We start from the raw sequence: 12332 nt of genomic DNA on the forward strand, positions 1-12332 counted from the left end.
GTTAACATTTTCAATAGTGACTGGAACATCAGACTGCCTTCTTCAGAAGTCTGGAGAGTGTACACTGCTTATAAGCAGAAAGCTAATAAGATAAGATTATTAGCATCTGGAAAATCTGATAAAAGCAAGCCAGAAGATCTAGACAATTGAGTGGATATTTGTTTGAATAAGTATTATTCTGAGAAGAAATACATCACATTTAATTGTAAATCTGATAACCATATTAGATCTAGAATTATGTCCTTTTCTGTTGGAGAACAGCTAACAAATAAGAAAATTGAGAAGCTCAAAATTGGATTTGAACTAACAAGTCAGAAGAAGAAATTTTTTATATCAGTTTTTTATAAATATGAAAAGACATTGATGTAATCATTTAAAGATCTATATAGCATTCATACTAAATGCTTGCCTTTACAGGTTATTAAGACAGAGCCTTATGAAGCTTGACAGACTAAGACTTATTAAATTTCTCATGCTCTACATGATAAGCTAATTAAAATCATTCAGGACAGATTAGAAGCTAAAATATTAAAGTCTTGCCATAATTTATATATCAACTTCTATTTTCTGGTTGCAAAAAAACAGAAAGGCAAATATTATTTAGTTAATACAGTACATATGTACAACAAAAGTTACTATTCAGAATGCTTTTATTTCTTCTAATGTTGATGAATATGCTGAAGACTTTAGTGAACTTGTTATAGCTAGTCTATGCAACTTGTTCTCTGGATATGATAATTTTTCATTAGCTGAAGAGAGCAGGAATATGACAGCCATTGCAACTTCTATTAGACTCTTTTGCCATACAACTTTAGTTCAAGAGACAACAAATTTGCCAGCTCAAGCCCAACATGAAATAATGAAGATTATACAAGAAGTTTTTCCAGAGATTGCTCAAGTCTTTATAGATGATCTTGAAGTAAAAGAATTGCATGTCAAAGATGAAACTGAAGTTTTTCCAGAAATAAGAAGATTTGTTTATAATTATCTGCAGAATCTGAACTATGTTCTATAACTTGTTAAAATCTCTAGAGCTAGAATCTCCAGCACCAAATCTCAATTCTGCATGTCTGAAGTCAATGTTGTTGAATGAATCTGTAACTATAATAGATAATAATCTGAGAAAGTCAAGATGGCTAAAATTATGAATTGGCCTACTTCTATAAGTGTTACAGAATTACAAGAATTTCTAGAGCTTGCTGAATATTTTTAAATACTTATAAAGCATTACAGTTAGATAACTAAATCTTTACATTATCTGCTTCAACAAAATATTATATGATCATGAACTGAAGAGTAAAATGATATCTTTATACTTTTAAAAGAAAAGTTATGTTCATTTTCTATTATTCTTCTAATCAATTATGGACAAGATTCTTTGCTTATTACTATGGCTGTTGATGCCAGTAGATTAGAATGAGGAGAATGCATTATTTAAAAGCAACAAGAGGCTTGACATCTTGCACAATACAAATCTGAGATATGAAATAATTCAGAGAAAACATATAATGCTGGCAAATGAGAATGCAGAGCTGTTTTGAAAGTCTTTAAGAAATTCTGACACCATATCTATAGAGTACTCTTTACCTTGAAAATTGATGCAAAAACTCTTGTTACCCAACTTAATAGAACTGCTACAGATGTTCCAGAAGCTTTAATTACTAATTAAATAGCTTGAATATATTTCTTTAACTTTACTATTAAATATGTTTCTGAGATGAAACACACAGCTGCTGACAAACTGTCTCACCAAGAACTAGATACTGGAAAACAATCTGAATCTGAAGAAGATAAAGATCTGTTTGCCTTTATAGATTCTATAAGAGTTTTAGCTGGCTGAGCTCTTAATAGTGAAGATCTTAGGATACTGGACTTCATATATTCAAAAGAATTGAAGAAAATTGCACAATATCTAACCACTCTATTAAAACCATTGGGCATGGAAGAAAAAGAGTACATAAGATTTCAAAAGAAAGCAATTAAATATGTGATGGAGGTCAATCAACTATTTAGATGAGTGGAATCTGGTGTATCTCTAAAATATATTGTGAACAACAAAGAATAATATAAACAAATTTTACACATGATACATAATGAATTTGACCATAAAGAGCAAGAAGAAACATACTCTATCTTACAAGCTTAATACTGGTGATCAGAAATATATAAAGACATGTCTACTTATATAAAGTACTGTTCTCAATATTAATAAAGAGATTCATAAAGATTAAGTGAAGAGCTTTATTCTATCTGAACTTCTATCTGTTGAAAGAAAGTTGAAGTGAATATAAAATATATGTCTTTCTGTCAAGAATAAGATTATTTGGTTATTGCAAGATGTGACTTCACTAGATAGGTGAAAGCTAGAGTATTAAAGAAGGTAACAGCTAAGGCTGTGGCCAAATTTCTTTATGAGAATATCATCTGTTAATGGGGCCTGCCTGCCAAATTTGTTATGGATGGAGAACTAGAGAATAAGAATATTGTGAAAATCTTACTGAAGAAATTCAATATAAAATACATTGTTATTTCACTCTATAATTCTCCTGTAAATGATATGATGAAAGTTGGTCATAAGTTTTTAGCTGATGCATTAGCTAAAGCCACTAATAGTACTGAAAGAGATTGAATTAAATATCTTTCTGTAATTCTGATAACAGATCAAATGACAACTAAGACTAGTACTAATGTCTTCTCTTATAGATTGCTAATAGGCCAGAAGACAGTTTTTTCAGTTAAACTTGAGATTTTCACTTGACAAATAATTCCATGGTAAAACATTTAAATGACTGAAGACCTTTTTCTGATGCATGCATGCTAAATTAAACAATAAGATGAGAATATTCTGAAAGCAGTATATTATCAGCTTCAAATGCATGCTAAGAATAAGAAATATTTTAATGATACTTATTATATTCAGATCAACTCTCTTCAATTCAGAGATCTTGTCTTGCTTCACAATATTAAAGAAGAACAGAATATGTCTAGAAACAACATTCTGCACTTTTAATAACTAGAACTCTATAGAGTTAAGTCTGCCAATTAAGAACTAGATTTCTATCATCTTGAAAAATTAGATAGCACTGAAATCAAAAAATCTATTGCAGGAAGCAGATTAAAGAAGTATCTTATAAGATCTGGAATAAAGTAGTTCAGTGATAATTCAGCAGATTCAGATAAAGAGATGGAGAATATTTCTTAAAGATATGCTACAAGAAGCCAGCCTAATATTCTCTCTAGCAATTTCTCAGATGTTAGCTTATTGAATAGAGGGAATAATCAAGATCAAAGTGAAAATGAAAATAATAAAGAAGAAATGAAGCAAATACAATTATCAACTGTTATATTAGATGACTGAAGCTTTGCTGTTATTATATCTTCACAAGATGTTTAATTTGTTGTATTTTATTTGCAAAAGTAAAGTTTTTGCTTGCTCTTTCAGAAGATTTCTTTTATTTGCCTGCAGAGTGAAGTTTTTGCTTGCTTATTTGAGAAGTTTCTCTTTCTTTATTATTTGCAGAAGCCTTCACTTTTTCTGAATTTTTTGAAAGATATTTAAAGACTGATTTTTCTTTTCTGAAGCTTTACTATCTTTTATATTCAAGCTTGATTCTTTTCACAGATTCTACATTTTCAACACTTCTTCTTGCCTTCTATTTTATTATTCTGACATTCATAATTCTTTTTAGATTACTGATATTCTTCAAAATGACTGGACAAAGCAACTTGCCTTCTCTAGCTCCTGCATCCAAAAACCAAGGCCTGATTGTTACTAGAGATAGTGGAGTCAATCTGGATAGCCATTTCTTCAATAACCTAACAGCAGCTATGGAATACATCAATAATCAAGCTCCACACTGTTGCTATGGCCTACAGATTGAGCTAATGAATGCACTGATGCAAGTGACTGACATGATTACTGACTTAGTGGCCTATTTCTATTGATATGTTAAAAGATTCAGAGCTTGGCAACACATTATATACACTAATTTTAAAGCTGATTTTCATAATGCTTGAAAGATTACCCTGGATGTTAAATAATATTGCATTGATATGCAAAAGATCAAGAATAGACTTATTGCTACATAGAATATTGACAGAATTAATATCATATGATTAAAAGTAGAGAGCCTGTAGATAGCACAAAAGCTTTGCCATACTCTAAATATCTACAAGAATTGAGATAAGTTCACCAATAATATTAACAGCACAGTGCTCTGAAGACTAGATACTACAGAAGCTGAATATTAGTAGAGCTTAGCTATATTACCAGGCAATTATACTACAGCTAACAAAGAAGTTAACTGTATATGCAAACTTTCTTTAAGAGATGCTCTACACCAGCAAGATCTTATTATTGACAACTACAGTCTTCTACAGCTGTTGACTCTTCTACAGTCATCTAGCTTCCAATATTTAATTCAGAATTTCACTAGAAGTTCTTCCACTGCAAGCAGCCTCTGAAATCTACTAGAAGGACTGCAGTCTTCAAGATTGTCAACAGATGTTCCAATGAGTGGAATGTCTATATCATATAGCTACAACATGTCAGGAGCCTCTATATATAGCACAATGTCAATTAGATTGTGTGGATTTGAAACTGGCTAATTACAGCTGCCATTTGGATTCACCAGCATGCTGGCTAATTCATTCAGCCAATCAGAAGCTCTGAAGTACTACAGTAAAAGAATTACAGCCATGTCAGTACACTAAACTCTCCAAGACTTACATAATAATGATAAGTCTGTTATTTCTTCTGAAAGTAATAAAGTGATACTTCAACATAAGTGTAAAGAATCTGTCATAACAGTACACTCTGGTACTTGCTGTTGCTGTAAATTTGAACAGCAACTCCTGCAAAAGATAAAGAGTACTAAAACATGTTCAGAATTGGAGCTTATTTGCATTCTAGAGCAGTTAGAAAAGACATTTAGTGATAAGAAAGCTGATATCTATCTATACTATAATCATGCAAAACTAATGGCTTCAAAACTTGGGTTGCAGACTCACACACTTAATAGAGAGAATCTTCTCAACTGTTTGACTCACATTTATAGAAATTGTTGCAATATTAGCTCAGTTAAGACCAATGACAGCATCTATCTTTGGTTTCATTTGACAAATAAACTGGCTAGAGCTGAAGATGCTTTAAGCATTTACAAATTCAAACATCAGCTAATTATCTCTCTGGTTGCAAACATGAGAATATTTAACTTTAACTGATACATGCAGATTACTAGAGTTAACAAGTTCACCACCAGTAATCTTCAGAAGAAATGGGAAACTACTAAATCTGTTGTTATTCTCCAGCTAATATGCTGGTGAAACAATAAGTTATAAGATGCCACCATTACAGTACTTACTTGAGTCAATAGCAAATATGATATGTACTACTATCATTAATAAATGATGGAAGGCCACAACAATTATAAATGGCTGAGAACAATGTATCACAGTATTAGTCAATAACTTATGCACCAGAACCCTGTATACTATCTTTGGTACATGCTGACAAGACCCAATCATGCTTGGAAATTAATCTCCTATTCATATTATACCAAGTATGCAAAGCCAGAGAATAAAATAGGATTTTGCCATATTAATATCAATGTTCCAGATGCTATTACTACTGAAAGAGACATTAATATAATACAAGAATTCTTGACTTTAACTGCAGAAGAGCCCAGTAACTGCACAGAAATCTTGTCAGAAATGCATAATCATCTAGAGAATTAGTGAAGACTAGTTAAAGAATAAGACTTATTTACTGATAACTATATTTACTGTATTAAGAATACAATATATATCAAAGATAATAAAAGAAAATTTAATATTAGATAGACTGATATCATTTGCAAATCTGGTAATATTCAAATTACAAGCTCTCTGCTGCTCTATGGAGCTTATGGTTCATGCAAAAAGGTTCAGCATACTATGCTACTCTGGTATGTGGCAATCCAGAAGAACTATGAACATCTTGAAGTCAATAAAGCTAGTATCTGGTTACAGCTCTCCACCACATATAGAAATCTAGTTCCAGAGTCATTATCACTCTCCAGCCATTCAAATTATTATACATCAGTTTCATATCAATTCTCTACTGCTATTCAATTGCAAGACTTAGAAGCTATATCAGATATCTTGATAGATTAAATTAGGTGGAACAACTCTGTAGTAATTGAGGAGCTTGATACTCTTTTTGAACCAGAAGAGAAGAAGACTCACAACTTTATTAATAACTAGCATCTAAAGACTATATGAATTGCTTTGAATACCATTATCAAAACATATCAAATTGAAAAGAAAGCTTTTGATAACAAATTCTATTGGCATTGCATGCACAACAACATTAATCCAGTGTCAGTTTAATCTTCTTCTTCTCTCAAGAACTTGGTGGAAGAAGAGAATCATGATAATCACTATTAGAAATTACTGCTGTCACTCTCTTTATTTTTATTTTCTATCTCTTTTCTTACCAGATTGTTACTAATTCTTATTCTCTTATTTTCTTTATTAAATTACCTTTGTTTTGTTTCATATATTACTTGTTGTCAGGGGACACTAACATTAAAAGCCAGGAGAAAATGTAGTGGGGATTCCAGTACCATATTAGGACAAAGATTGTTCTGGTCTGAGGCACAAAACTCTCCCAGCTACTATCTCTGAGCTATATAAACTGCTTATAGCCTCTGCATCTCACTCAACATCTTTATGCATTTTTGCATCTTACTACTCACTTGTTCTTTATTATTAGTTCAGTTATTAGTTAGAGAATATGAAGATTTCTTGTTCATGAAGCTTGCTACTGTTTCTTATTAGAGCTGCCTGTATTAGTATGAGCTCTTTACTACTATTATTTCTTATGAGCTTAGGCATCTGTTAAGGTATGCTTCTCTGTTCTTACTACTTGGCCATTACTATTCTTACTATGTTGTGATTTTTCATCTTTCTTGCACTCTCACCACATCAACCAACTCGCCTACCTTGATGAGGCATTCCATTGTACCCTGCTTCACTAGCTGATTTGATAGATATTCAAATTGAAAATTCAGACAAGAAAACAGCTAATGATAGTCACATAAATAGAATTAAAAATCTAGATAATAGATCTTTAATTTTCTATTCAGATGAATCCAAAGCTGAAGAAAGTTAATATACTGGTGCTGGTGTATACAATCTACAAGATAATATTAGATTTTCATGGAATCTAGAAAAATATTTTAAAGTCTTTAATGCAGAACTGTTTGCTATAGATAAAGCATTTTAATTAGCAAGTTCTATCTCTCAGTCTCAATCAAGATCAATATCAGATATCTGGGTGTTTTCTGATAGTCAAGCTGCTATTCAGAGACTCATGAATCAAGATCTTAATTCTGGCTTATATTATCTTTAATCTATAAGAAAAACTGCTAAGTCTATTAAAAATCAGCAAATTAATCTACATCTTCATGGAGTTCCTGCACATGTAAATATACATGAAAATGAAGAAGCTGATCTAGCAGTAAAAAAAGCTACAAAATTAAATCAAGTTTGTTCTAAAAGATATATATCTCTTACTTATATAAAAAGACAAATAAAAGAACAAGCAATAATAGAGTAGTTTGAAGATCTTTTTAATAAAGAAAGTTCTACAAATTACTACTCTTAATTCAAAATAAAATTCAAATGGAAAGCATCTACTCTTTCTATATCTAAGAAGATATGGTCAACTATTTGCCAATTAAAGCTTGATCATGGATATTTCAGATCTTATCTAATAAGATTATCTGACTACTCTTCCAATTTATGCTATTTCTGTAATTGTGTTGAAAATTTAAAGCATCTACTATTAGACTGCTCAGCTTATCATACTGAAAGAAGAAAAATTTAACAAGAACTTGATATTTCTCAACTATCTTTAAATTTTATTTTTGAAACTGAATTAGGCTTAAAATGGCTAGTTTTATTTCTGAAATGTACTGGAATAGCTACTAGACAGTGGCTTTCCTAAATATGCTAATTTTATTTCTTTTTAATTTGTATCACATTGCTACAAGAATTATTATTTTCCTTTAAAATTAATATTATGTCCTATCTGCTATTTAACTTTTGTGGAGAAAGAACATCTCATATTGTCTTAAAATACTTTAAATTTTTTCCTTTATTCAGTTTCTACAATGTATACTAAATAAATTCTAACAGAGAAGCTGTTAGATAGTCTTTATAGTTACTGACTGCATAAGACTATAATGAATAATAATAATAATAATAATAATAACTACTTTTTCTTCTGAAAAATATCTTTATAGTCTCTTAACTACTCAGACATCTCTGTCAGAACTTGATTGTTATCTGACATAAAAATAATATAAAAGAATTTATTCTTGATACACACTACTTAGAGAAATTTACCTGCACTCAGAAGTTTCACTGTTTTCTTTAAATATTAATAATAGTATATTCTGTTCTTCCAGTTAATATCTGGATTGAAGTCTTCCAACTATAATATATCTAAAATTATATTCATATCAACTATATTAATTACTGCAAACATTTATCTTATCATCTTTATGGTTCTCATAAAGTCTATTATAGTAAGTTGAATCTTATAGATGTTATATCAGTCAGTCTCAGCTTTATTCAACATCTTAATAACTTTTATAGATATCTCTGACTGATTCCAGTTCAATTAAGATGCCAGTTTATAAGAAATACTGTTTACTATAGTATCTGAGTTTAACAGTACAGCTTGTTTTGTAAAACCACTTAACAATATAATCAGTATAATCAACAGATACATACTGCATCTGCTTGTCTTCTCTAGTGAATTTATACTCTATCTTTTCAGTATTTAATGTGATTTATGTATGGGCTTTGCAGCTTTAGTCTTTATCTAGTTCTTATTCTTTTTATTTATCTGCTGAAACTTGTTGAAGTTATTCAAACAAAACTTCACTTTATAATCTGATTAATTATATCTTAGACAGAGTCTTTTCTCTATTTATTATTTATATTTCTCTTCAGATATCTTCAGAGGTCGCTTCACAAGTATCTTCTTTAACTATAAAAGTTTTTCTTTATTATCTTGTTGGAATATATTTTTTTCTTGAGAGATTAAGATTTTTTATTTTTTCTTATTCAAGTTCTTGTTATTCTGACTTTACTTCTTCTTTTCTAGAATAAACTTAATAAGAGTCACTTGTTCTTATAGTTCTGTAACTATTTTTAATTAATATTGTAATTTTATCAAGTTCAGTTTAGATGATTGTTTTGAGCTTTATTTATAGAAAGAGTATGTGAAAGAATTTATCTGATAGATTTTCCAGATCTTGTTCAAGTTCAGTAATATATATAAAAACTAAAGATATTAACTAATCTTTCTGCTGAGTAGTATTATGATATTATTATATTGTATCTTAATAGTAAAATATCTTGAATTCAATATCATTCTTACATCATATTTCAAACTCATCTCATAATATAAGTATTTAATCTTCTTTTATTTCTAACATCTGCCAATGTATCTGAGATTTATCACAAAAATAGCTGAATATCCAGTCAATTCTAACAGTATCTGTTGCTTTTTATAGTAATTTTCTCAGACAAAAATGCTGCTTTATTAAGAGTAACTATTTTTACACTTATTAAGTGATTTACTGTAGTAATAAGATGCTTTTGAAGATTTCATATTCTTAAAATTATCTAATTTCTCTATTAGTCATGTCTGTAGAGAGAATTTTGAAGAAAAATTATTATTTACTAATCTTTATTTGTATTTAATTTGTTTTTGCAGTCTCTATATTTTATTTTATTTATATATATCTGTCAGATTCTTTTGCAAATATGTTTTCTTTTCTTTAAGAATTTCTTCTCTTTAAGTTTCATCTGAAGCATTAAGAGATGTATCTTTATTATCTATATTATTTGCTGGTATCTTACTGATAATAGCTTTACTGCTATCAGTATCTTTATTAATATTTATTTTCTTCATATTAATCTTCATCTCTGTCAGATCTGTAATGTGGGATGTTGTTGTGATTTATCTTGTGAATCTTGATAGTATTATATCAATTTAGGCAATCATATATTGGAGTGTTCAGAATGTTAGAGAGAATCCAATATAGACTTTATGAATTGTTCTAGATTTAGAGGTATGAAAGAGCTAAATAGATGTGATGCCCACAACTGATGGGAGAGAGTTATGTATAAAACATATAGGTCTGCTAACTAGAAGACTGAATGCTGAGGTTCTCATGATCTGTGAAGATCATGTGATCCTTATACATTCAGAAGTATGGCCACATAATGTTTTGAACATCTGATGTGGTCTGATGCAAGGTTAGTCTAGGCCTACATTTGTAACACAGTAACAGATTTAGAGCTTAACCTTCAATTTGAACTTCTACTTATTATTTACTAAGCAATATTCCACTTATTTGATTATTGAATCAGCTTGAATCCTGGATTTGTTGAATTTATGTATTTAGAAATTTCTCTTCTTCCAGCACTGGCTGGAGCCTAGGGGGTGGTGTTGAGACACTAGTCTCTATGTAGTTAGCCTCCAGCTTAGTGACTTAGATCTTCTTCAATCTAATGCAAAGTTTTCATCTTGCTTCTCATCTCATTCTCTTACAATGAGCAGTGAGAGCACACACATCTATCAAGTTCATGTTCTGTGGTTCCTATAGCTTCTGCTTATGGTTAGTAGCCTTGTAGGCCCTTCAAGACCAAGTTACTGATGACTTATTTATCTTTTCTCAAAACCAAAACATATAAAATCAAGGAATAGAAAGAGGAAGTAATAAAAAAAAAAAAATGAAATGAAAATATTGAGAAATGAAGCTCAATCTTCTCTCAGAGTCTCAGAACATCACCCATTCTGAATAAGAAGTTCCACAAGATGAATATACTTCTCATTGCCAGCTCTCCATTTCCAGCCCTGCACAACAGCCAGTGCTTTCTGAACATGTTGTTGAAATGTTTCTTGCTCTCACTCTTCTTGTCTTCAATATTGTCTGGTAATTTTGAGAACACATATCTTGACAGAACCTGAGTAATATCAGAGCAGATAGGATGCTGCTGCATACTCAATGGCAGGCTGAGGAGTTTCTTGATCTTATAGAGCAGATATCTTTGTGGATTTGGGACCAGTAAGCTTTGTTGCAAGTTGACAGTGGACAGGACTCTCACACAAACATTGAGTGACAGGAGCATATAGAACAGTGGTATAAGATGAATACACATTGCAGCATAATAGTGCATTACATCTATTGTCTCTTGCTCACTGTAGTCTTTTGCACAGGACTTCAGAACACTGCTGAGTGGGATACCATGCTCCAAGAGGGTTTCTGATACTAGAGGCAGCTGTGAGTCTGGAATAGCCCATTCAAATGTCTATAGACAGGAACAGTCAGCATATCAGAACATGACCATTTAATATTACAAGAGAGGAAGAGGAGGAGGAGGGGGAGGCAAAGAGGGCTACCATATCACAGCAGGATATCTAAGGCGGAGATGAAATATCTTGCCATACTCCACCAAGAGAATGTCCTTTTTATTCAGCGCCTTCTCAACAAGGCCCAGAGCAGCAAACAGATTCAGCATGTCAAAAAGGCAAGGGCGTTTGGTTTGAGATCAGTTGAGGTGCACCTAGGTAGTTAAAGCAAGCAGTGGTCTTCTTCAAAGCTGAAGAGCTCCATCAGGGTTGCAGCTCACTTCAACCTGAATTTTTTAGGTTGCGCGCCCGGAAAGCACTTAGTAATCAACTTTTTGCGTCACATGACAGTCACGCAAGAGCGCACAGATCAGAGGACCTTGTAAATAAAGTTTGCAGACCATAGCAGAAATGGGGAGGATTTGTAAACCGTAGATCCACTAGTCCTGATATGTTTATGTCAGAATATACATTTATCTGAATCCATGGTTGTTTGGAAGTTTAAAAATATATACATTCCAAATTCAGAAATGTAGCTTCCAATCCTCAATGTAGAAATCAGGAAATGTTCAAACCCCTGATCAACAAATATATCTAGGAATGTTTGGGATACCTTTTCAGATTTATAAATGTTTATAGTATAGAAACCATTATAGTATAGAAACCATTATAGTATAGAAACCATTATAGTATAGAAACCATTATAGTATAGAAACCATTATAGTATAGAAACCATTATAGTATAGAAACCATTATAGTATAGAAACCATTATAGTATAGAAACCATTATAGTATAGAAACCATTATAGTATAGTTACTCCAGCAGACACTGGAGAGATTTCAACTAATGCATAATACTACATACATCAAACTGCCCAATCCACCTATAAAAAGAAAATGCTTCAAGTGCAGTTGAGAA

At 31.2% G+C, this 12332-nt stretch overlaps 1 protein-coding gene across 1 annotated transcript; it reads right to left on the minus strand.

Moving 5' to 3' along the window:
- Positions 1 to 10833: 10833 nt before the first annotated feature.
- Positions 10834 to 11583, minus strand: CIMG_13129 (uncharacterized protein; the record flags this gene model as incomplete). Its single annotated transcript, XM_001243354.2, has 2 exons — positions 10834 to 11373; positions 11473 to 11583. 2 exons carry the CDS (start codon positions 11581 to 11583, stop codon positions 10834 to 10836), a joined length of 651 nt encoding a protein of 216 aa, XP_001243355.2.
- Between the last annotated feature and the right edge of the window lie 749 nt (positions 11584 to 12332).

This window comes from Coccidioides immitis (genome assembly GCF_000149335.2).
Source record: "Coccidioides immitis RS genomic scaffold supercont3.2, whole genome shotgun sequence".
Taxonomy (NCBI): Eukaryota; Fungi; Ascomycota; class Eurotiomycetes; order Onygenales; family Onygenaceae; genus Coccidioides; species Coccidioides immitis.